This window comes from Pristiophorus japonicus, chromosome 5 (assembly GCF_044704955.1).
Source record: "Pristiophorus japonicus isolate sPriJap1 chromosome 5, sPriJap1.hap1, whole genome shotgun sequence".
NCBI classification, from domain to species: Eukaryota; Metazoa; Chordata; class Chondrichthyes; family Pristiophoridae; genus Pristiophorus; species Pristiophorus japonicus.
Window position 1 is genome coordinate 235,330,573 of NC_091981.1, and position 27,508 is coordinate 235,358,080.

General features: G+C 44.4%; 1 protein-coding gene across 3 annotated transcripts in view; it reads left to right on the forward strand.

The window, feature by feature from the left end:
* Positions 1-27,508, forward strand: part of spag6 (sperm associated antigen 6) — a 237,255-nt gene that overhangs the window by 153,945 nt on the left and 55,802 nt on the right. For all 3 annotated transcript variants that reach the window (XM_070880078.1, XM_070880080.1, XM_070880079.1), the window contains exon 5: positions 26,864-27,069. In XM_070880078.1, the coding sequence (XP_070736179.1) occupies positions 26,864-27,069 (206 nt within the window). The remainder of the gene's footprint in view (positions 1-26,863; positions 27,070-27,508) is intronic.

Below are 27,508 nucleotides of genomic sequence, written 5' to 3' on the forward strand. Positions count from 1 at the left end.
GGAACCAAAAAAACAAAGAGAAGGGTATATGGAGAATACTTAGTTCATGCTCCGGCAGACCCAGAGAAAATTGATAAATGGTCCAAGGAATTGCCCAATCCAAAGAAAGGGGGAGTAAAAACGTGGGACCAATTGGACAGCTTAAGAAATATATATCAACTTCATCCCTGGGACGGAGTGCAAATTTTGACCATAATGGTGCCAAAAACACAGGGAAGAAAATTGCACGACAAGGTAGATGAAGCTTTGGGGCAGAATGAGCAAGAATTAGACGCAGGATGGGAGGCGATTAAACACTGGCTGCAAGCCTTCAGTCCAGCTAAGACAGACTGGGGAAAAATTACAGCTTGCCAACAGAAAGGAACAGAGGAGGTCCTGGAGTATGACGAGCGGTTTAGATGCACGTGGCTAGAACATTCGGGTATGAATAATACGGATGAGGAAATGGATGAACAAGCGTTTGGACCCCTGAAAGCAGTTTTCATGGCAGGTCTAAAGCCAGAACTGTCCAAAATGCTTACGGTAGTGTTACCGGTCTGGGAAGATAGAGGAACTACCTTTGCAGCATTGGTGGATCGATGTAACCAATTAGATCGGGATATGGGAGCTAAAGTCCGAGCTGTACAGGCTATGGGATGGAAATCCCAGGATTCCAATAAAGAGTCATTAGGAAAGTTACCCGGAAAATGTCATTATTGTGGGAAAGAAGGTCACTGGGCGAAGACGTGCAGGGCAAAACAGCAAGGTCGTGGCTGGGGAAGAGGACGCAGCCAGGGATACAATTCAGCCAACAAGCCAGGCTTGTCACAAGATAACGACCTCATAGAAGCATTTAAGCGACTGACAATACAACAACAGAAGGAGTTACTTGGGATAGCAAAAAACGATTAGAGCCCACCCTGGCCCCCCTCCTCGCACTAATACAACAAAGGGGAGATGGGCTATATATAACTATGAGGGTGGGCGATAAGGATGTGGACTGTCTTTTAGACACGGGCAGAATTAACATGCTTACCCCTACAATATGGAGACTTTTTGCCGTTGGATGGTAGGGCACGTACAGCCTATGGAGTTGGGGGCCATAAAATGGAAATTAAAAGGACAACACCGGTACTTATAGGGCTGGGTCCACATGAACTAACCACGCCGGTCTGGATAGGCCCAGTAGATCAACCCCTTTTGGGAATGGACGTTCTAATCCAAATAGATTCATCGTTGCATTTCGAGGATGGTCGGGTGACATGGTCAATTAGAACTTTGAAGAAAGAAGAATTGAAGGAACACTCGATATGGGCTAAAGATAAGAACGATTGTGGCCTACTCCAGATGGAGCCTGCGTCATTTACAGGGACCAAGCCTCCATGCACTAAACAGTATCCCATCAGTCCAACTGCCATCGTGGGAATCTTACCGGTTATTCAGCAATTGGAGAAACAAGGGGTGCTTATTAAAACGCATAGCTCCTCCAATAGCCCCGTGTGGCCAGTACAGAAATCTAATGAGACTTGGCGTTTGACTGTCGATTATAGGAAAACTAACCAGTGTATTGATCAAAAAGCTCCTTTGGTCGCAGATCCCTCCACCATTTTTAATGCCCTCAAACCGGAACATAAATATTTCTCGGTTATAGATATGGCCAACGGATTTTGGTCGGTGCCTCTAGCACCGGAGGTTCGACAGTGGTTTGCTTTCACTGTCCAAGGACAACAGTATACTTGGACCCGGTTACCGCAGGGTTTCCACAACAGCCCTACGGTATTCCACATGGCTTTACAAAGCCATTTGCGAGAATTACCTCCCCTGTCATCCACAGTCATCCAATATGTAGACGATATCCTGCTAGCTTCAAACACGGAAGAACAGCATGAACAAGATTTACGAGCTTTGCTGGATCACCTTCGGCTGAAAGGACATAAAGCCAGCATCGACAAAGCACAAATATCCCAAGAAGAGGTTGTATACCTGGGACAAAAGATTTCACAAGGAAAGACAGAACTTACCCAGGATAGAACTGCAGCCATTCGGGCTGCTAAAAAACCCACCACTATTCAGGAACTAAGGTCTTTTTTGGGATTGTGTAACTTTAACAGAAATTGGATTGACTCCTTCACACAGCTTGCTCAGCCACTAAATGATATTTTAAAGGGGAAACGTGCCTCTAAAGAAGCCATCACCCTCACTAAAGAACAGCAAGAGGCCTTCCTGAGTTTGAAAAAGGCTTTGTGTTCGGCACCGGCTCTGGGAATCCCCGACAGTGGTAAGCCATTTACCCTGTTTGTTCATGAGAAAGAAGGATATATGACAGCTATACTGACACAAGAACATGGGGATTGGCAAATACCTATTGGCTATTATTCGGAAAAACTGGATGCGGTAGCCCTCGGATGGGGAAGTTGCCTAAGGGCCATGGAAGCTACATGTCGAGCGGTAATGATCACTGCGGGTCGAGTCCTCGACCAAAAGCTGATTGTCAAGTGTCGCCACACCGTACATGCTTTGCTGTCTATGAATAGAATGTCTCAGGTGACAGCAGCAAGATGGACCCGCTGGACAGCAGTTTTGGAAGCTCCTAATCTCCATATCATCCGGGCCAGCCCGGTTAATCCCGCAACTATGCTCCCGATGTCAGAATCGAGGGAGCAAGAGGGGGGAGAATGTGAAGAGCATGACTGCATGGAGATTTTAAAAGAAACAGAAGAAGCAGCCTTAGCAGCAGAGGAGCCTCTGCACAACCCTGACCTCATCCTGTTTACAGATGGTTCCTCCTTTGTTGACAATAGTACCAGAAAAGCAGGATGGCCAGTTACAACCTTATATGAGGTAGTGGCAAAAGGATGTTTACCCTCAGGAACGTCAGCACAACAGGCCGAGTTACGGGCCCTGTCAGAAGCATGTCGAATAGCAGAAGGACAGACAGCTAATGTCTACACAGATTCGCGTTATGCTTTTGGAGTCGCTCACGACTTTGGTATGTTATGGCAGAAAAGAGGATTCCTCACTGCTGCTGGTACACCTATCCGAAATGGAAAAGAAGTCCGAGACTTACTGGAGGCCATACAGTTACCTCAGGAAGTGTCCATCCTGAAGTGTAAGGCCCATACCAAGGAAAATACCACAGAAGCACAGGGAAATGCCCTAGCCGACCAGGCAGCTAAAGATGCCGCCTCACAGGGAGTTCCTCCAGAAGAACCAACACAGATGTGCAGATTGAAAGCACTCAGGACTCTGACACGAGACCTTCAAACAATGCAAGACGAGTGCTCCCGAGAGGAAAAATGGACATGGATTGAGGCAGGAATTAAGCTATGCGAAGATGGTGTCTGGAGACAAAGAGTTACCGACAAGCCAGTCGCGCCACAAGCGCTTATGCCTTTTTTAACCCAACAGATCCACTCGTGGGGACACTTGGCCTCACAACAGATGACGGCACGGTTCCAGAAAAGTTGGTGGGGTCGGGGATTTAAAAAACATGCCCAGCTGGTAACAGACCGCTGTGTGGTCTGCCAGAAAAATAATTCTGGACCCATCATGGTAATGCCCCAACTGAGGCCCCCTGCCCCTGTCGGACCATTCCAGCATCTGCAGGTTGATTATATATCTCTTCCTTCATGCCAAGGATATACTAACATTCTTGTCATGGTCGACAGATTCTCTAGATGGGTAGAAACTGTCCCAACTAAAAGAGCCACAGCCAATCACACTGCAAAGGTCTTGTGTAAGGATTACATTCCCCGATGGGGAGTCCCGAGTAGCATTGACTCAGATCAGGGAACACACTTCACAGGTGCTGTCTGCCAAGAAGTCTGTAGGTTACTGAACATTACGTGGGATTTACACTGTCCTTATCATCCACAATCATCAGGACAAGTAGAGCGAATGAATCGAACTCTGAAACAACGGCTTGCCAAATATCACCAAGAAGGAACACCATGGCCCCAGGCACTACCAATAGTGCTATGTAGCATTAGGGCAACCCCGAACAGGACTACAGGTCTAAGCCCATTTGAAATTATAACAGGAAGACCCATGTCGCTGCCAGGAACTATCAATTTACGGAAAGCTGATGTTCACTTAATGAGTGACACTTTGTTATCATACTGTCAGAACTTAACCAATGCTATTAGTTCTGTTTCCCGCCAGGTATCGGCAGCTTGGGGTAATCCACCCGAAGGAGGACACGACATCATCCCGGGAGTCTGGGTGTATGTGGAAAAAGTTGCATAAAGAACCTTTGGGTGCCAAGTGGGAGGGACCTTATCAAGTGTTATTGACCACCCAGGCAGCTGTTAAAGTCCAAGAAAAGAAAGCCTGGATCCACGCTTCACAAGTTAAATGAGCACCCGTAACTGAAGCTGAAATCTAATAAGGACAATTACTTTTCGCGAAAATGTATAAATTTACTGTAGTATTGATTGTAGGTATTCTAGGCATAGGTCTACTTCTTACTAGCCGACCCTCTGCACCAAAGGGAAATAGTAGGGTAGCAAGGGAATTACATATAAATACCTTTTACTTTTATATTGTTTGTTTATGTTAATTAAATGTTGTTGCGACCAGGCGGCTGTAGCTGCTGTCCCGCAGGTGAGACACCTTGCAGGTCCCAGCAGACCGTCTGTACGTGGCACAGAGGTATGTTATGCTTAAGGAAAGGTGGTTTACTGGTTGAATTAAGATATTGATTAGGATTAAATTGGAATAAGGTTAATTAACCTACTAAAACCAGACTTCCATTGTGGCCACGATGGAACTCGGGTTGGTGTAAATTTGTGTGGAAGCTACTAGTCCGGACATGTGGCGAAACACATCAACAAATTTTAGAAGGAAACTCTATTAACATGTATGAAATTATTTTGTAGAATGTTTAACCAGTGATACCTGATGTTTTATGATTCAGTTTGTGAAAGAATCAAAGGGGGGATTGAAAGAGAATTCAAACAGGCTGCATTTAGACAGGCTGTGTAAAAACACAGGCCACATTGCATTAAGTCATCAATCAACTTGACATTTTCGGACCTTGGGTAGCGAGCCAATTAAAACGTTAAAAGACTTTCAATTGAGCCAATAAGGTCAAAGAAGGCGAGTTCTTTTCTGTAAATTGATCCAGGTATAAATACAGCCATTTTGACCATGTGGTTTCAGTAAGACAAAGAAACTGGCAATCAGCCAGCATTAAAATCTCTGCCAAGATTAAAAAGTTAAAACTACCATCGGAGTTCGTATTTCATTGGAAATTAAGAGATCTAACAGGTAGCAAAAATGCGAAGGCAGAATATTTTCTGAATGACAGCAGATTAGGAAAGGGGGAGGTGCAACGAGGCCTGGGTGTCCTGGTTTATCAGTCATTGAAAGTTGGCATGCAGATACAGCAGGTGGTGAAGAAGGCAAATGGTATGTTGGCCTTCATAGCTAGGGGATTTGAGTATAGGAGCAGGGAGGTCTTACTGCAGTTGTACAGGGCCTTGGTGAGGCCTCACCTGAAATATTGTGTTCAGTTTTGATCTCCTAATCTGAGGAAGGACGTTCTTGCTATTGAGGGAGTGCAGCGAAGGTTCACCAGACTGATTCCCGGGATGGCGGAACTGACAGATGAGGAGAGACTGGATCAACTAGGCCTTTATTCACTGGAGTTTAGAAGGATGAGAGGGGTTCTCATAGAAACTTACAAGATTCTGACAGGACTGGACAGGTTAGATGCAGGAAGTATGTTCCCGATGATGGGGAAGTCCAGAACCAGGGGACACAGTCTTAGGATAAGAGGTAGGCCATTTAGGACTGAGATGAGGAGAAACTTCTTCACTCAGAGAGTTGTTAACCTGTGGAATTCCCTACCGCAGAGAGTTGCTGATGCTAGTTCATTGGATATATTCAAAAGGGTGTTAGATATGGCCCTTGCGGCTGAAGGGATCAAGGGGTTTGGAGAGAAAGCAGGAAATGGGTACTGAGGGAATGATCAGCCATGATCTTATTGAATGGTGGTGCAGGCTCGAAGGGCCAAATGGCCTACTCCTGCACCTATTTTCTATGTTTCTAACCTGCCCAATCCCATCAGAATTTTATATGTTTCCATGAGATCCCCTCTCATTCTTCTAAATTCCAATGAATATAAGCCTAGTCGATCCAGTCTTCATATGTCAGTCCTGCCATCCCAGGAATCAGTCTGGTGAACCTTTGCTGCACTCCCTCAATCGCAAGAATGTCCTTCCTCAGATTAGGAAGCCAAAACTGTACACAATGTTCAAGGTGTGGCCTCACCAAGGCCCTGTACAACTGCAGTAAGACCTCCCTGCTCCTATACTCAAATCCTCTCGCTATGAAGGTCAACATGCCATTTGCCTTCTTCACCGCCTGCGGTACCTGCATGCCAACTTTCAATGACTAATGTACCATGACACCCAGGTCTCATTGCAACTCCCCTTTTCCTAATCGGTCACCATTCAGATAATATTCTGCCTTCCTGTTTTTGCCACCAAAGTGGATAACCTCACATTTATCTACATTATACTGCATCTGCCATGTATTTGCCCACTCACCTAACCTGTCCAAGTCACCCTGCAGCCTCTTAGCATCCACCTCACAGCTCACCCTGCCACCCAGCTTAATGTCATCTGCAAACTTGGAGATATTATCTTCAATTCCTTCGTCTAAATCATTAATGTATATTGTAAATAGCTGCGGTCCCAGCACTGAATTTTGCGGTATCCCACTAGTCACTGCCTGCCATTCTGAAAAGGACCCGTTTATTCCTACTCATTGCTTCCTATCTGCCAACCAGTTCTCTATCCACGTCAATACATTACCACCAATAACATGTTCTTTAATTTTGCACACTAATCTCTTTTGTGGGACCTTGTCAAAAGCCTTTTGAAAGTCGAAATACACTAAATCTGCTGGTTCGCCCTTGTCCACTCTACTGGTTACATCTTCAAAAAATTCTAGAAGATTTGTCAAGCATGATTTCCCTTTCATAAATCCATGCTAACTTGGACTAATCCTGAACTGCTTTCCAAATGCGCTGCTATTACATCTTTAATAGTTGATTCCAACATTTTCCCCACTATCGATGTTAGGCTAACCGGTCTATAATTCCCTGTTTTGTCTCTCCCTCCTTTTTTAAAAAGTGGGGTTACATTAGCTACCCTCCAATCCATAGGAACTGATCCAGAGTCTATAGAATGTTGGAAAATGACCACCGATGCATCCACTATTTCTAGGGCCCCTTCCTTAAGTACTCTGGGCTGCAGACTATCAGGCCCCGGGGATTTATCGGCCTTCAATCCCATCAATTGCCCTAACACAATTTCCTGACTAATAAGGATTTCCTTCAGTTCCTCCTTCTCGCGAGTTCCTCGGTCCCCTAGTATTTCCGGAAGGTTATTTGTGTCTTCCTTAGTGAAGACAGAACCATAGTATTTGTTCAATTGGTCTGCCTTTTCTTTGTTCCCCCATTGTAAATTCAGCTGATTCTGATTGAAAGGGACCTACATTTGTTTTCGCTAATCTTTTTCTCTTCACATATCTATAGAAGCTTTTGCAGTCAGTTTTTATGTTCCTTGCAAGCTCATACTCTATTTTCCCCCTCCTAATTAAACCCTTTATCCTCCTCTGCTGAATTCTAAATTTGTCCCAGTCCTCATGTTTACTGCTTTTTCTGGCCAATTTATATGCCTTTTCCTTGGATTTAACACTATCCCTAATTTCCCTTGTTAGCCACGGTTGAGCCGCCTTCCCCGTTTTATTTTTACGCCAGACAGGGATGTACAATTTTTGAAGTTCATCCATGTGATCTTTAAATGTCTACCATTGCCTATTCACCGTCAACCCTTTAAGTATCATTCGCCAGTCTGTCCTAGCCAATTCACGTCTCATACCATCGAAGTTACCTTTCCTTAAGTTCAGGACCCTAGTTTCTGAATTAACTGTGTCACTCTTCACCTTAATAAAGAATTCTATCATATTATGGTCATTCTTGCCCAAGGGGCCTCGCACAACAAGATTGCTAATTAATCCTCTCTCATTACACAATACCCAGTCTAGGATGGCCAGCTCTCTAGTTGGTTCCTCGACATATTGGTCTGGAAAACCATCCCTAATACACGCCAGGAAATCCTCCTCCACCGTACTGCTGCCAGCTCAATCTATATGTAGATTAAAGTCACCCATGATAACTGCTGTACCATTATTGCACGCATCCCTAATTTCCTGTTTGATGCCATCCCCAACTTCTACTATTGTTTGGTGGTCTGTACACAACTCCCACTAGCATTTTCTGTCCTTTGGTGTTCCGCAACTCTACCCATACAGATTCCACATCATCCAAGCTAATATCCTTCCTTACTATTGCGTTAATCTCTTTAATCAGCAACGCTACCCCACCTCCTTTTCCTTTCTGTCTATCCTTCCTGAATATTGAATACCCCTGGATGTTGACTTCCCATTCCAATTACATCATATCCGTTAACAGCTACCTGCGCAGTTAATTCATCCACCTTATTCCGAATGCTCCTCGCCATTGAGGCACAGAGCCTTCAGGCTTATTTTTTTAACATTCTTTGTCCTTTTAGAATTATGTTGTAATGTGGCCCTTTTTAATTTTTGCCTTGGGTTTCTCTGCCCTCCACTTTTCCTTATCTCCTTTCTACCTTTTGCTTCTGCCCCCATTTTACTTCCCTCTGTCTCCCTGCATAGATTCCTATCCCCCTGCCATAATAGTTTGAACCCCCCCCCCCCCAACAGCACTAGCAAACACTCCCCCTAGGACATTGGTTCCAGTCCTGCCCAGGTGCAGACCGTCCGGTTTGTACTGGTCCCACCTCCCCCAGAACTGGTTCCAATGTCCCAGGAATTTGAATCCCTCCCTCTTGCACCATTCCTCAAGCCAAGTATTCATCTTTGCTATCCTGCAATTTCTACTCTGACTAGCACGTGGCACTGGTAGCAATCCTGAGATTACTACCTTTGAGGTCCTACTTTTTAATTTAACTCTTTGCTCCCTAAATTCAGCTTGTAGGACTTCATCCTGTTTTTTACCTATATCGTCGGTACCTATATGCATCACGACAACTGACTATTCATCCTCCCCCTCCAGAATGCCCTGCAGCTGCTCCGAGACATCCTTGACCCTTGCACCAGGGAGGCAACAATACCATCCTGGAGTCTCGATTGCGGCCGCAGAAGCACCTATCTATTCCTCTTACAATAGAATCCCCGACTACTATAGCTCTCCCACTCTTTTTCCTGCCTTCCTGTGCAGCAGAGCCACCCATGGTGCCATGAACTTGGCTGCTGCTGCCTTCCTCTGATGGGGCCATCTCCCCCAACAGTACCCAAAATGGTATATCTGTTTTGGAGGGAGGTGACTGCAGGGGATCCCTGCACTACCTTCCTTCCACTGCTCTTCCTGATGGTCACCCATTCCCTCTCTGCCTGTATAACCTTTACCTGCGGTGTGAAACATGCTACTCACGACATGCTCCAGAGTGAATCTATGCGCAGCTCCACTTCCTGTATACACTTCCTGCACACATCGTGCCCCTGATTTCCCACATAGCACAGGAGGAGCATGACAGGCTCTCATGCCATGACTTAACCCTTAAATTAACTTAATTTGGCAACAATGCCAAAGGTTATCTACTGATAAGAAAAGAAAAAGATAAAATACTCACCGATCCACCAGTCAATCACTTACCCGCCTGGCTGTGACGTCACACCGATTTCTTTTAACTTCTTTGCTAACTTTCTGCCCTGCACCAGCTGGCCTCCTTGACTGCCGCGGCTCACAGTTGCTGCCGCTGCACTTTATCCTCCTGCGCCGCTCCGCTCTCGTGATGCTGGCCTCCTCAACTGCTGCTGCTCCCAGTTACTGCTGCCGCTCCCAGTTGTTACCGCCACCCTTTATCCTCCTGCGCCGCTCTGCTCTCACAATGCTGGCCTCCGCGACTGTGGCTGCTCCAAATTGCTGCCTATTTAATCCTATTTACGAAATATGAAAACAGATAATAAGTGTTTCTGCAGGTACATAAAAAGGAAAAGAGTGGCTAAAGTAAATGTTAGTCCCCTAGAGATTGAGACTGGGGAATTAATAATGGAGAACAAGGAAATGGCAGAGACGTTGAACAAATATTTTGTATCGGTCGTCACGGTCGAAGACACTAAAAACATACCAATAGTGGATAATCAAGGGGCTAAAGGGAGGGAGGAACTTAATACAATCACTATCACTAATGAAGTAGTATTTAGTACAATAATGGGACTAAAGGCGGACAAGTCCCCTGGACCTGATGGCTTACCTGCTAGGGTCTTAAAGGAAGTGGCTGCAGAGATAGTGGATGCATTGGTTGTAATCTAGCAACATTCCCTGGATTCTGGGGCAGTCCCAGTGGATTGGAAAACTCAAATGTAATGTCCCTATTTAAAAAAGGAGGCAGACAAAAAGCAGGAAACAATAGACCAGTTAGCCTAACATATGTCGTTAGGAAAATGCTGGAGTCCATTATTAAGGAAGCAGTAGCGGGACATTTGGAAAAGCATGATTCAATCAAGCAGAGTCAGCATGGTTTTATGAAAGGGAAATCATGTTTGCCAAATTTGCTACAGTTCTTTGAGGATGTAACGAGCAGGGTGGATAAGGGGGAACCAGTGGATGTGGTGTATTTGGATTTCCAGAAGGCATTCGATAAGGTGCCACATAAGAGGTTACTGCACAAAATAAAAGCTCACGGGGTTGGGGGTAATATATTAGCATGGATAGAGGATTGGCTAACTAACAGAAAACGAAGAGAGTCGGAATAAATGGGTCATTTTCCGGTTGGCAAACAGTGACTAGTGGAGTGCCACAGAGATTGGTGCTGGGTCCTCAACTATTTACAATCTATATTAATGACTTGGATGAAGAGACTAAGTGTAATGTAGCCAAGTTTGCTGATGATACAAAGATGGGTGGGAAAGCAAATTGTGAGGAGGACATGGGAAAGTGGGGAAGTCCAGAACCAGGGGACACAGTCTGAGGATAAGGCGTAAGCCATATAGGACCGAGATGAGGAGAAACCTTTTCACCCATAGAGTTGTGAATTTGTGGAATTCTCTGTCACAGAAACTTGTGGAGTCCAGTTCGTTGGACATATTCAAAAGGGAGTTAGATGCGGCCCTTACGGTTAAATGGATCGGGGAGTATGGAGAGAAGGCAGGGGTGTGGTACTGAGGTTGCATGATCAGCCATGATCATATTGAATGGCGGTGCAGGCTCGACTGGCCAAATGGCCTATTCCTGCAACTATTTTCTATGTTTCTATGACACAAATAATCTATAAATGGACATAGACTAAGTGAGTGGACAAAAATTTGGCAGATGGAGTATAATGTGGGAAAATGTGAGTTTATCCACTTTGGCAGAAATAATAGAAACGCAAATTATAATTTAAATGGAGAAAAATTGCAAGTGCTGCAGTACAGAGAGACCTGGGGGTCCTTGTGCAGGAAACACAAAAAGTTAATATGCACGTACAGCAAGTAATCAGGAAGGCAGTGGAATGTTAGCCTTTATTGCAAGGGGGATAGAGTATAAAAGCAGAGAAGTCCTGCTACAACTGTGCACAGTATTGGGAATGCCACACCTGGAGTACTGCGTACAGTTTTGGTCTCCGTATTTAAGGAAGGATATACTTGCATTGGAGGCTGGTCAGAGAAGGTTCACTAGGTTGATTCCGGAGATCAGGGGGTTGACTTATGAAGATAGGTTGAGTAGGTTGGGCCTATACACATTGGAGTTCAGACGAATGAGAGATGATCTTATTGAAACATATAAGATAATGAGGGGGCTTGACAAGGTAGATGCAGAGGATATTTCCACTCATAGGGAAACTAAAAACTAGGGGACATAGGGCTCAATTTTGGCCATGACTTGCTCCAATTTTTTTGGAGTAAGTTGGTTTTTCTGGCGTAAGTTAAAAAACGCCACTTTTCCCAATCAACTTGCTCCAGAGTAACTCAGTTAGGTACAATTTTTTTCTTTGAGTTTTTTTTCAAAAGGGGGCGTTCCCAGCCACTTACACCTGTTTTGGCCATTTATGCCACTTTGGCCATCTAAAACTTACTCCAAATCGACTTAGGTCAGCGTATGTGGCCATCTCTGAAAAACCTTGCGGGCAGTTAAGAAATCGGCGCAGGTTTGCACATTTAAAGCACCAAGACTTACAAAGCACTAAACAAAGCACAAAAATAAGCATTCAATAACAAATAAAAAATAGAAGGAAACTGAGGACCTGCACCAAGACTTACAAAGCACTAAACAAAGCACAAAAAGTAATAAGCAATCAATCAATAACAAATAAAAAATAGAAGTCCTACCTTTATGCCAGAAAAAAGTTTTTTTTAAGTTCCAACCACTTGGGTTTTATTCAAAATAAACAATTTGGAATACAATATATCACAGAGCTGCCATTCTCAAAGACAGTAGATTTTAGCTCATCAAGACGGTTGGTCCTTTTTATTTTTTGCCTTCAACCTTTCCCGTTCCTTTCCTGTTGTGCTTCTTGGCAAACCGCATGTTCCTCAGAAACTTGGGATCAACTCCTTTCAGGGGCTCAAATCGCCAGAAACAAGTTGCTCGTGGGCCAGTGCGGGAAATCATTCGGCCAGGGATAGGGGAGGCGAACATTGGGGTGTCCCTTTGGCCAGGGATAGGAGCGACGTGCATCGAATCCTGCTGACAGCTTGCAGGACACGCTGGGAGGGCGAGGAGCATGCGCGCAGACTCCACTGTGCTTGCGGAGAGCTGCCGGCAGTGTTTTCGGTGCAGGGCTGTAGCTCCGCCCCCCACTTCACCATGGACACCGCGCCAGGACTTGAGACACTCAGCAGAGGGGCCAGGATACTCAGTAAGTTTTTTGGTGCCGTTTTGAGCGCACAAAGTCGGCGCATCTCGGCTGAGTGCGCTGAAAAAAGGGGTTGGGGAAAATCTAGCCCATAGTCTCAGAATAAGGGGCCACCCATTTAAAACCGAGATGGGGAGAAATTTCTTCTCTGAGGGTTGTAAATCTATGGAATTCTCTGCCCCAGAGAGCTGTGGAGGCTGGGTCATTGAAACTATTTAAGGTGGAGGTAGACAGATTATTGAGCGATAAGGGAGTTATGGGGAGCGGGCAGCGAAATCGAGCTGAGTCCATGATCAGCCATGATCTTATTGAATGGCGGAGCAGGCTTGAGGGGCGAAATAGCCCACTTCTGCTCCTATTTCTTATGTTCTTATGTTCTTGTGTATCTATAGAAGCTTTTACCGTCTGTTTTTATGCCTCTCGCTAGTTTATTCTCGTATTCTATTTTGCCTTTCTTTATCAATTTCTTGGTGCTCCTTTGCTGAATCTGGAATCCTCCCAATCCTCAGGCTGACTACTATTTTTGGCAACATTATAGGCCTCTTCCTTTAATCTAATACTATCTTTAACTTCTCTTTTAAGCTGCATTTGGACCATTTTTCCTGTGGGGTTTTTGAGCCTTAAAGTTTGTTGTAAATTATATATTAATTCTTTAAATGCTAGCCATTCCTTGTCTACCATCATACCTTTTAATGTAGTTTCCCAATCTACCTTAGCCAAAGAACCCCTTCATACCTTTGCTTTGTTTCGATTTAAGACCTTGTTTCGGAGTTAACTAAATCACTTTCAAACCCAATATAAAATTTTATCCTTTATGGTCACTCTTCCCTAAAGGCCTCTTTACTGCAAGGTTATTAATTAGCCCTTTCTCATTGCAAAATTCTACATATAAAATAGCCTGTTCCCTAGTTGGTTCCTCAACATACTGATTTAAAAATGTCTTGTATACATTCCATGAATTCGTCCTCCACACTATTACTGCCAATTTGCTTACCCAGGTCTATATGTAGATTAAAGTCCCCCATGATTACTGTAATTACCCTTGTTATATGCGTCTCTAATTTCCTGATTTATACTCTGCCCTACATTACAACTACTATTTAGGGGCCTATAAACAACTTCCAGCAATGTTTTCTGCCATTTGCTGTTTCTTAGCTGCACCCAAACTGATTCTACTTACTGATTTTTGAACTAAGATCCTGTCTTAATCCCATCCTTTATTATCAGGGTTACCCCTCCTCCTTTTCCATTTTGCCTATTTCTTCTAAAAGTTAAGTATCCTGGAATATTTAGTTCCCAACCTTGGTCACCTTGCAACCACGTCTCCGTAATGATTATTAGATCAAACCTATTAATTTCTGTCTGTGCTATTAATTCATCTCTTTTGTAGTGAATGCTTCGTGCATTCAGATATATTGCCTTTAGCTTTGACTTATTTCTGTTTTTCCCTGATGTCACCTTAGTCACTGATGCATTATTACCTTTGGGTGGTTGGTGATAATCAGCAGAAGGTTTCCTTGCCCATGTTTGAACTGGTGCCGTAAGACTTCATGAGGTTCGGAGTCAATGTTGAGGATTCCGAGGGCTGCTTCTTCCGACTTTCTACCACTGTCCCACCACCTCTGCCGGTGGGACAACACATACCGAAGTCTAGTGATAGAGGAGTCTGGGACGTTGGCTGAAAGATGTAACTATGACTATGTCAGGATTTTGCTTGACTAGTCTGTGGGACAGCTATCCCAATTTTGGCACGTCCTCAGCTGTTGGTGAGGAGGACTGGGCTGCATGTTCCTTTGCTATGTGTCAATCTGATGCCTAGGTCGATGCTGGGTGGTCCGTCTGGTTTTATTCTTATTGTTTTTCCTAGTTGTTTAATACAACTGAGTGGCTTGTTAGGCCATTTCAGAGTGAACCGCATTGCTGTGGGTCTAAGAGTCACAGATAGATCAGACTGGGTAAGGGCAGCAGATTAGTGAACCAGATGGGTTTTTGCAAAAATCCAGTAGTTTCATGATGCTAGCTTTTTATTCCAGATTTATTTAATTAACTGAATTGAAATTCCACAGCTGCCATGTTGGGATTCAAACTCTTGTCTCCGGATCATTAGTCTAGGCTATTGGATTACTCGTCCAGTAACATAACCACTATGCTACTGTTCCTGATGATTTGAAGCAGAGGTAGATAAAGGACTATTGAGAGAATGTGGGGCAGTGGAATTAGTTCAATCTGTGCTGTAAATTTCTATGGTTCTAGGTGTCGTTAAAAGCATTTCTCTCAGTTATTGTTTCTTTTTAATTGCTGTTGCCAACTACTTTGTCATCTTGTGTAATTTGATGATGAGGCTGCCAACATGGCCACTTGTCCACTTTCAGGCAATAACTTTCCTGTTGGGATTCCCTTCATCTTTGCAAGGGACGGATACCAGATTGACGAGGTTGCACAAAATGCACATGGTACCCACCCATTGATATCCCCACATCAGACAATAAATACAGACGCACTTCCACCTGCATTTAACAGAAGAGCAGTGCCTGCAAAGACTTCTCTTTCCAAAAGAAAATGTCACTGTTAAGCCACATGCTGCCAGTGGATCTACAACCCACCTCAACAGTGAGCACAACAAAGCCAATGGCTATTAAGGTCACCACCTCTACAGCAAGCAATTTCATCTCCTTCCCCATGGACAACTAGCAATGATATGGGATGCTGCAATTTTACAAAATTATAGGAATTTCCATGGTCTGAGGAGTCTTAGTTTTCATTGATGTAGTAATTTATGTTCTCTAGCTCAGAACTTCTACCTAGGTCAACAGGAAAGGATTCCATGCTCACGTGAGGCTTGTTTGCAACCAATAGCACACCATCATGTAAATGAATGCTCGATTCCTTGTGAGCGAGCATGATGCCTTCATTTTAAAGAACTTCATCACACCAGCACTGTTTAACACAGAAAGGCAAGTCAGTGGGTGGCTCCTGAGAGATTAAGGCTATTGGCTGTTGACACCTGTGCACACTCCCAGCTGAACATCACTATAAACAAGTTTCATTTATTTACCTGAGTCATCATTGAGCACAGCTTCCGTCTGCTGAACAACAACAACAAGCATTTATATAACTACTTTGGTAAAAAAAATAATTCCAAGGCACTTCAGAGAGGCGTAATCAGACAAAAATTGACATGAAACCAAAGAAGAAGACATTAGGACAGGTAACCAAAAGCTTGGTCAAAGAAGTAGGTTTTTAAGCAGCGTCTTGAAGGAGGTTTGGGGATGGAACTCGAGAGCTTAGGGCCCAGACAGCTGAAGGCATGGCCGCCAATGGTGGGGTGAAGGAAGTGGAGTATGGACAAGAGATCAGAATTGGAGGAAAGCAGAATTCTCGGAGGGATGTGGGGCTTGAGGATGTTACAGATATAGGAAGGGGCGAGGCGTTGGAGGGATTTGAACACAAGGATGAACATTTTAAAATTGAGGCATTGGTGGACTGGGATCCAAATAAATGTAGGTCAGCAGCATAGGGATGATGAGAGAATGGGACTTGTTGCGAATTAGGATACCGGTAGCAGAATTTTGGTTGAGCTTAAGTTTATGGAGGATAGAAAATGGGAGGCCGACCAGGAGAGCATTGGAATAGTCGAGTCTGGAGATAATAAAAGCATGGATCATGGATGAGGGTTTCAGCAGAAGATTGGTTTGAAGCTGGGATGGAGACGGCTGATATTACGGAGATAGAAGTAGGCGGTCTTGGTGATGGAGAGGATATGGGGTCATACTTGTGCAATCCAGCGTTGTGTTTTCAGATGATGTCACAGAGAGGCAACTTGTAGCTGAGAAATGGGTCCAAGCATAGATCCAGAGGCAACGGTGCAGGTGAGAAGTGAAGCCATTGCAGGAGACACTTCAGGTGTCTGATTGATTTGGATACGTACTTCAAAGGGACCCAGTAACTTATCCAAGGAACACAAGAACATCAGAAATAGGAGCAGGAGTATGCCATTTGGCCCTTCAAGCCTGCTCCGCCATTCAATAAGGTCATGGCTGATCTGATCATGGACTCAGCTCCACTTCCCTGCCTGCTCCCCATGACCCTTTACTCCCTTATCGTTCAAAAATCTGTCTGCCTCCGCCTTAAATAGTTTCAATGACCCAGCCTCCATAGCTCTCTGGGACAGACAATTCCATTGATTTACAACCCTCTGAGAGAAAAAATGTCTTCTCATCTCAGTTTTAAATGGGCGGCTCCTTATTCTGAGACAATGAGCCCAGATTTGGCCCTCCGGTTTTTTCGACACACTTACGTGAGGTGCGCCGACTTTCCACGCTCAAAACAGTGGCGAAAAAATATCGCCATATTCTCCCCGCTCTGTCGAATGTCCTTGTGCTTGGCGCAGCGTGGCAATTACAGTGGGGGGGGGGGGGGGCTAGGGCCCTGCGCTCAAAAGAGTGACGGCAGCTCAACGCATGCGCACTGGAGGTTTCACGCATGCACAGTCGCTCCTCTGCAGTATGGGACCCGATGTCCCGCCCCTATCCCAGGCCGAGTGGCGTCACGATGCGCGCAGGACTGCTGCACATCAGGGAGAGTCCCGCACCTATCCCCAGCCGAGTGGCCTCCCGCACCGAGGTAGGACTTGAGTTTTATTTTTTATTTATTGATGGTTGTGCTTTTTAGTGAGGGGAGTTTTGATTGGGTGGGTGGGGGTGGGAAGAGTGTTTTGATCGGTGGGGGGAATGTTTTGATGGGGGTGGGGGAGAGTTTTGATGGGGGGAGGTAGGTGGGGTGGAGAGGAGGAGAATTTTGATTGGGGGGGGGGGAGAAGAGTTTTTGATCTGGGGTGGGGGGAAGAGAGTCAGCAGTCCTCTGAGAGAGAAGTCCACCAGTCCTTCGGAGTTGACTCCTGCTCCTCCGTGTTCTGTGAACCTAGCCTGCTGTGTGTTGTCTATGGCCAGTTACCTGCGCTCTCTCTCCTGCCTGGGCATCCTACCTACCCGCAACTATCCCCAATAGAGTGGCCTCTCGCATCGGCAGGCCTGCTGACTTCCCAGGCCGAGTTATGAAGGTAGGACTTAAGTTTTATTTTTTATTTATTTATATTTTATTTATTATTGATGGCTCTTATGCTTCTTGAATGTTGTTGTAAAGGTGTTAAGTGGTTTGCAAGGTCCTCGCCGCTTCCCTTTCCCCCGCCCCCTCCCCTCCCCTCCCCCGCATCTCTGGCTGATGTCTTAACTCTCCGCAAGGGTGTTTGTGGCCACATATGCTGGCCTAAGTTAGTTTGGAGCAACTATTAGCTGTCCAAACTGGTTTAAATGGCCAAAACAGGCATAGGTGGCTGGTAACGCCCCCTTTTGGAAAAAAAAACTAAACTAAAAAAAATCCTAACTAGCTCACTTACACTGGTACAAATTAAATGTGCAGAATGGGGATTTTTAAGATACTCCAGAAAAATCAAGTTGCTCCCAAAAAAACGGAGCAACTCCTGGGCAAATTTGGGACCTATGTCCCCTAGTTTTAGTTTCCCCTATGAGTGGAAATATCCTCTCTGCATCCACCTTGTCGAGCCCCTTCATTATCTTACATGTTTCGATAAGATTACCTCTCATTCTTCTGAACTCCAGTGTGTACAGGGTCAATCTACTCAACCTATCTTCATAAGTCAACCCTCTCATCTCCGGAATCAACCGAGTGAACCTTCTCTGAACAGCCTCCAATGCAAATATATCCTTCCTTAAATAAGGAGACCAAAACTGTATGCAGTGCTCCAGGTGTGGCCTTACCAGTACCCTGTACAGCTGTAGCAGGACTTCTCTGCTTTTATACTCCATTCCCCCTTGCAATAAAGACCAACATTCCAATTGCCTTCCTGATTATTTGCTGTACCTGCTGGTGGGCGTAGTCTATAGGCCCCCTAACTGTAGCTACATGGTTGGATGGAGTATAAATCAAGAAATAATGGAGGCTTGTAAAAAAGGAACGCAATATGAACCTTCATATTGATTGGACAAAGCAAATTGGCCAGGGTAGCCTTGAGGAGGAGCTCATAGAGTGTTTCCAGGATAGTTTCCTTGAACAGTACGTTGCGGAACCAACCAAGGAGCTGGCTATCTTGGATCTAGTACTGAGTAATGAGGCAGGATATATAAATGTTCTCGCAGTAAATGATCCTCTAGGAATCAGTGACCATAATATGGTTGAACTTCACATTCAGTTGGAGGGAGAGAACGTTGGTTCTCAAACCAGTGTCCTAAGCTTATATAAAGGGGACTACAAACGAATGAGGGCAGACTTTAGAGTTGGCTAAAGTAGACTGGGAAAATAGATTAAGTATAGGACGGTTGATGAACAATGGCAGACATTTAAGAAGATATTTCATAACTCGCAACAAAAATATATCCCAATGAGAAGGAAGGCTATAAGAGAAGGGATAACCATCCGTGGCTGATTAAAGAAATAAGGGATGGTATCAAATACAATGTGGCCAAGACTAGTGGGAGGCCAGCGATTGGGAAATTTTTTTAAGCCAGCAGAGAACAACTTAAATATGATTAAAAGAGGGAAGATAGATTATGAAAGTAAACTAGCATGAAATATAAAAACAGATAGTAAGAGTTTCTACAGGTACATAAAAAGGAAAAGAGTGGCTAAAGTAAATGTTGGTCTCATGGAGGTTGAGACTGGGGAATTAATAATGGAGAACAGGGAAATAGCAGAGACGTTGAATAAATATTTTGTATCGGTCTTCACGGTAGAAGACACTAAAAACATTCCAATCGTGGACAATCAAGGGGCTATAGAGAGGGAGGAACTTAATGCTATCACTATCACTAATGAAGTAGTACTAGGTAAAATAATGGGACTAAAGGCGGACAAGTCCCCTGGACCTAATGGCTTACATCCTAGGGTCTTAAGAGAAGTGGCAGCAGAGATAGTGGATGCATTGGTTGAAATCTACCTAAATTCCATGGATTCTGGGGAGGTCCCAGCAGATTGGAAAACTGCAAATGTAACACTCCTATTTAAAAAAGGAGGCAGACAAAAAGCAGGAAACAATAGACCAGTTAGCCTAACATCTGTCGTTGGGAAAATGCTGGAGTCCATTATTAAGGACGCAGTAGCGGGACATTTGGAAAAGCATGATTCAACAAGCAGAGTCAACATGGATTCATGAAAGGGAAATCATGTTTGACAAATTTGCTGGAGTTCTTTGAGATTGTAACGAGCAGGGTAGATAAGGGAGAACCAGTGGATGTGGTGCATTTGAATTTCCAGAAGGCCACATAAGAGGTTACTGTACAAGATAAAAGCTCACTGGGTTGGGGGTAATATATTAGCATGGATAGAGGATTGGCTAACTAATAGAAAACAGAGAATCGGGATAAATGGCAAACAGTAACTAGTGGGATACCACAGGGATCGGTCCTCAACTATTTACAATCTATATCAATGACTTGGATGAAGGGACCGAGTGTAATGTAGCCAAGTTTGCTGACGATACAAAGATGGGTGGGAAAGCAAATTGTGAGGAGGACACAAAAAATCTGCAAAGGGATATAGACAGGCTTAATGTGTGGGCAAAAATTTGGCAGATGGAGTATAATGTGGGAAAATGTAAGGTTATCCACTTTGGCAGAGAAAAATCAAAGAGCAAGTTATTATTTAAATGGAAAAAAATTGCAAAGTGCTGCAGTACAGCGGGACCTGGGGGTACTTGTGCATGAGACACAAAAGATTAATATGCAGGTACAGCAAGTGATCAGGAAGACCAATGGAATATTGGCCTTTATTGCAAAGGGGATGGAGTATAAAAGCAAGGAAGTCTTGCTACAGCTATACATTGGTGAGACCACACCTGGAATGCTGCATGCAGTTTTGGTTTCCATATTTACGAAAGGATATACTTGCTTTGGAGGCAGTTCAGTTCACTAGGTTGATTCTGGAGATGAGGTGGTTGACTTATGAGGAAAGGTTGAGTAGGTTGGGCCTCTACTCATTAAAATTCAGAAGATTGAGAGGTGATCTTATCAAAATGTATAAGATTCTGAAGGGGCTTGATCAGATGGATGCAGAGAGGGTGTTTCCAATGATAGGGGAGACTAGAACTAGGGGGCATAATTTTAGAATAAGGAGCCACTCATTTAGGACTGAGATGAGGAGGAATTTCTTCTCTCAGAGGGTCGTGAATCTGTGGAACACGCTGCTTCAGATAGTAGTGGAAGCTGGGTCATTGAATAAATTTAAGACAGAGATAGACAGTTTCTTTACCGAAAAGGGAATAAGGGATTATGGGGAGCAGGCAGGGAAGTGGACAAGAGTCCACGATCGGATCAGCCATGATCATATTAAAATGGCAGAGCAGGCTCGAGGGGCCATATGGCCGACTCCTGCTTCTATTTCTTATGTTCTTATAAAAGGTAAACCGGAAGCAAGAATGACTTTTAAATGAGACCTTTTGCTGGTGAAACCTTCTGGGAGGGGCACTAGCTAAGCCAACACTATGGGCTCAATTTTCCCCAAGCCCGTTGTCTGGCATATTGCCAGAGTTACACCTGTTTTTCTAGGCCAGAAATGCGCCAGAAATATTTTGCCAAAGTTTCTCCGATGTATAATTTGAATTTGTCGCCGTGCAGCGTGTCCAGTCACCTCGGTGGGTGGAACCTGCTGTCTGCGCCGAAAAATAAAGCTGCACCTTCTGCGCAAGTGCAGGAAAAAAAAAAGTGACGTTTTTGACATTGTTCCAATGGCATGCTCAGTACAGCTCGGATTTGGCAATTGGCCATTTTTAAAGATCACAGCTGCAGCAATACAAGATGCAACGCGGTGCAAGGACCAAGAATTTCTTACAGGGAGAAGTGGGGGCACTAGTTACTGTGGTTGAGAACAGATGGCAGGAGCTGGACACTAACAGAGGTCACATAAAGGTTCCACCCAAAGAAATGATGAAATGCTGGAACCAAGTTGCAGAAGATTACTGCACAGTGGTGATAACCACGAGATCTGGAGGCCAGTGTAAAAAGAAATGGCAGGATCTTGGTCAAGTAGTTAGTGTAAGTAATATTTTCATTTATTCCATAGAATTGCAATTGTAAATGTGACCAGCTGTATATGTCCCACCCAGCAAAAAGACACCCTCTAAAAAGGTGCATTTTCATCTTTGCAGAGGAAGGTGGCACATAATAAAAGGGAATGAACTCGAACAGGAGGAGGTCCAGCAAATCTGCACCCACTGACACACTTGGAAGAGAGGGTCGCTGCTTTGATGGGTCCTGCGTGGAAAAAATAAATCAGTACTGCACAAGCTGGGCCCATACTCGAGAGAGAGGGTAAGTCCTGCCAATTCATCGTGGCCCTTCAAATCAACCTGCTGCCTGGCCTGCGACGTGTGAGCCTACTCATGCCACCCATCCTGCCTCCTCCTCTGCTGCTAACCATTTGTTCTGTTATATTTTGCAGAACTTGAGGCCAACTCTGACGATGCAGAAGAAGATTCAGACGCGGACGAGCCTGAAGAGGAGAACATGCAGCGGAATCCAATTCATCCAATTCATTCCAATCCATCCATGGGGGTGAGGGGGAGGGGATGGAGCTGGATGAAGCTCCCATTGTTGTACTGACTTTGGAGGAGGTTTGCTTGGTATCAAGCCCAGAAACACTGTGCCACCACCTGCGGGCAGGGGTGGTGGTGTGTCCAAGACCAAGCACAGTGGGTGGTCTTAGAATAAGGGAGTGAGAGATGGGTGCAGCCTTTCTTTGCTGCTGTTGTTATTATTGTTATTGTTCTAACTGATCTCAAATTGAAAGTTTTTTTCTAAGTTATGTAAATTTACAAGTTTTAAGTGATCTTAAAGTTCTTAAGTGATCTTAAAGTGTGATATTAAAGTAAAGTTTGATACAAGAATAATTTTATTAAAGTTAAGTACATTGTAAAATTTTGAATAAAATATATTTTCATCATCATCATAGGCAGTCCCTCGGAATCAAGGAAAACTTGCTTCCACTCTTAAAAATGAGTCCTTAGGTGGCTGAACAATCCGATACGAGAACCACAGTCCCTGTCACAGGTGGGACAGATAGTCAATGAGGGAAGGGGTGGGTGGGACAAGTTTGCTGCATGTTCTTTCCGCTGCCTGTGCTTGATTTCTGCATGCACTCAGCAATGAGACTCGAGGTGCTCGGCGCCCTCCCGGATGCACTTCCTCCACTTAGGGCAGTCTTTGTCCAGGGACTCCCAGGTGTCCATGGGGATGTTGCACTTTTTCCAGGAGGCTTTCAAGGTGTCCTTGTAACATTTCCTCTGCCCACCTTTGGCTCGTTTGCCGTGAAGGTGTCCGAGTAGAGCGCTTGCTTTGGGAGTCAGCGGAGCTGATCAAGTGTGGTCAGTGCTTCATTACATTAAACCTGAATCATGTTCCATTAACACAACACAACATTACGGAACAGCTCCAAACAGTAAACATGTCCATGTGGAATAGTTGTCGCTGAGCCCTCAGGCATCAGTAAAGCGTTCACGGATGAGCTGCTGGCGCAAGGCTCGAGCAATCGTTAAAAGGAGCATGATGGCCCTCCCTCCTCTGCTGTCGTGCTCCGGCCTCTGGCACTTGCGTGGCTTCCTCATCCTCGTCGTCCTCCTCCTCCTCCTCCTCCTCCTGATCACCTGCATCTTCCACATCATTATCATCAGCCACTCTCACCACAGGTGGGTCTTCCACTACCAGGTGCTGCTGCCTCATGATGGCTAAGTTATGCAGCATGCAGCACACAACAGTGAACTGACCGACAATCTCAGGGGAGTACAGCAAGTAGCCTCAGGAATGGTCCAAGCATCGGAAACACTGTTTCAATACGCCGATGGTCCTCTCAATGATGCTGCGCATCGCAATGTTGTATTCGCGGTCAGCTTCCGTCCTGATTACATGTAGGAGCATTGTGAGCCAGGTGGCGAGGCCTACCGTTTGTCTCCCAGTAGCCAGCTCTGCCCTTCTGGCAGCTGCTGCTGAAACATGGCAGATATAACGCTGTCGCATAGGATGAATGCATCATAGGTGCTCTCAGAGTATCTTGCATCAAATGACATGATATGATGCATGTCGTCATACACAAGGTGCACATTAATGGAGTGGAAAGCCTTTTCTGTTCCTGTAAATCTCGGAAACCTTCACAGGTGCTCGCAAGGCGATGTGGGTACAATCAATGCAGCCCTGTACCTTTGGGAAGTCAGCAATCCAGGAGAAGCCCACAGCCTTGTCATGGATTACTTGGGCAGTCATGGGGAACTTTATGAAGTCATTCCTACGCGCGTACAGTGCAGCCGTGACCTAGCAAATGGAGACATGTGTTGCATGTTGAGAGATGGCGCACACAGCTCCAGTTGTAGCTTGAAAGGATCCGGAGGCATAGAATGAAAGTGCAGCTGTAACCTTCACTTCAACTGACAAAGCAGTCCTCCTGATGCTTCTAGGTTGCAGGTCTGCTTTGACCAACTCTCAGATCTCACTTACAACTTCTTTGCAGAAACACAGCCTTCTGACACAGTCTGTATCACTCAGGTGGAGGTATGAACGCCTGTCTCGATATACCCGAGGTGGGTAAGGCCTCCTGCCCAGCACCCGACGGCTCTGATGTTCCTGAAGTCGAATCAATTGTCTCCTACATAGCACCATGATGCAGAAGGCTCGCACAAGGTATGGCATTGTCAGTATTGCCCCCATACTTAAATTTAACCTTTGAAAGAAGTTCAAAACGGCTGTAAAACAGGCAGCACAGGTTTTCAGTTGTATTTCTCCAAGTCGGTATGGATGGACGACACCCAAAGGTCTTGTGACTTCTCCTCTCTTCTCCCCCCCCCCCCCCCCTTGAATCTTGTGACTTCTCTGTCTCCCTTCCTCTCCCCAGGCTCCAAGCCTTCCAATCGGCACCTCTCTCCTCTCCTTTCCCCCCCCCCCCGACCCCTGCCTTTAATAATTGTAGTTTGTGACCTCTCCCTCCCTCTCCCCAGGCTCCCAGGCTCCAAGCCTTCCGATCGGCACCTCGCTCTCTCTTTTCTTCCCCCTCCGCCGCCCCCCCCCCCCCACGGCTTATTTTGTAGCCGAACCCTGAGCCGCTGTGTCCGCGAGGCCAATTCTGCCGGCCAAACTGACGACCCTCCAGCCCTACTTCAAGACGTTCGCTTGAGTGAGTAAAAAAATGAGAAAAATTCTGAACTCCACCAAATTTACACTTCTACGTTGACAGGTAAAATAAAGTTGAACATTATTATTGATTTTGACAGTGTTCTTGACTGCCTCCAAAATCTTCGATTTAAAATCTTTCAACACAGATTTGTGAATGTGCGCTGGTTTTCTTAACTCACCAGAAGGTTTTTCGGGAGTGGCCAGATATGCCAAACTAAGAGAAAAAAATATTGGCCAAACTGCGAACAATTGAAAAAACCAACGCAGACATGACATAAAATAAAACTGGCCTAGAAAAATTGTAACTAAGTCAGTTACGCTGGCGCAGATCGCAGGGTGAAACTTGGAAAAAAATAAATATGCCAGAAAAAACAGCGTGCGCCAAAAAATGACCGGGGAAAATTGAGCAGAGTGTTTGCATTTTCCAGTTGTCAACTGACTCCCTCAAGACTTTTATTTGTATTATTGTATCCAGACATCTGAAGGAATTCTTTTACACTTTAAGCAAATCTGGCACAAATAGATTTCAATATAGAGTGGAAACTGTGCCTCTATATATTTTTAATGATTTCTGCAGCTTTCTCTAACAAAAGCCTTTTACTCGAGATTCAGAGGGATTTTTTTATTAGTGTAGCTCATTGTTTTTTGTTAACACTGTAAGGAGATGAAATATGATTGCAAAGCAGGTAAGTAAATTGAATGAGATATGAAAGTGTAAATCCTTCAAATCTGAATTTGTGGGAATGCTGGAACATTTTTGTTTCTCTTTTTTTTCTGCTAAATCAGTTCAAATAAAAAAAGAAACATAAGGAATCGAATCCCTTAAAAAAGCTTGCTTTGACTGTGGTGCCTGACACCAAATCCCACTGCCGCATACAGAATTATTCCAAAATAGCCTTTACCTGTTTGTGTGATCCACATGTTAAATAAAGATGAAAAACTTGCCTCCGTGAAGGTAGTGTGAAATAAAAACCTAGTATTTATTTTAGTAGCCTTCAGTCTTTTGTAATACAATTAAAATAGTATAATTGTAATCCTACATAAAATAGCAGCAGCTGTTTGTGTGACCTCACATTTGCAGCAGTAATTACTTGATGGTTATGGCTTTGTATTAATAATTTTAACGTGTGTAAGATAGTTCATGTTTAACACCTAGTAGGATAATGAGAAAGGGACAATTGAAGTTGCAGGAGGAAGGAAGCAAGAGTAGAGAAATGCAGTTGTGTGGATTTACAGACTGAAGAATGAAAAAGAAAACTACTGTAAATATTAGCCACAAAAATATGGTCTGGCACCAGTCCAGCTTGTTTGTTTATTGCCAGATTGACTAATATAAGACTGGAAGGTGTTTTGGTTTAAAAAAACAAATGGAATACAATTTACACAATTTCATCCAAAAAGGTTTTTTTTTCCATATTATGTTATCTTTCAAAAGCTTTAATGGTGCTAAATTACAGTGCAGTTAATTTTGCCACTTCTGTTTGCTATATTCCATGTGTAAAACATGTGCTTATTGAAGATTCAGGAAGGTCATAATTTAAACAGCTGAGGTCTGTTTGTCTCTTTTCTAACAGAATAACAAACCATTTCAGCCCAATCTGCCTAAAACATGCCACATGTAAATGGGGCCTATCCTTTGACCTGTGTCCTTTTAGCTATGGATCAGTCCACATGCTCTATGAAGCCAGGCAGGCTGATTTGAAATGCAGATGCAGCAGAGATGGGGATGTGCCCCTTTTTATTCGTGCTGTATCTGTCAGGGTGAAAAATGGCTGGCTCAAGGGTCATCTATCCATACTCACTTAATTATTTTTCTTGGACCCACAGAATTGTCGCAGGCGGTAGTGGATGCAGGAGCTGTTCCTCTTCTAGTTCTTTGTATCCAGGAGCCAGAGGTGCCACTGAAAAGGATTGCAGCTTCTGCACTCAGTGATATCGCAAAACAATCCCCAGAGCTGGCTCAAACTGTGGTGGATGCAGGGTCCATTGCTCATCTAGCTCAGATGATCCTGAACCCTGATGCTAAATTAAAGGTGAGCATTTGTACTGTACACATTATACCATTGTTCTCATCGTGCAAGCAAATACACTAATCCAATGTTAGATGCAACACATAGATGGAAGTGTGGTTGAAGTAAATAAGTTCAATGTTAAAGTAATGTATTGGTTTTGGAACTGAAATAAAATAGTTTTGTTATGAATGTGTATAGGGTTCTATTATGATTAATCAGATATGATTGATTACTTATTGGTACAAAATGTCATAAGAACATAAGAAATAGAAACAGGAGTAGGCCTTACAGCCTCTCAAGCCTCCTCCGCCATTCAATAAGATCATGGCTGATCTGATCATGGACTCAGCTCCACCTCCCTGCCCGCTCCCCATAACCCCTTCTCCCCTTATCGTTTAAGAAACTGTCTATTTATTCAATGTCCCAGCTTCCACAGCTCTCTGAGGCAGTGAATTCCCCA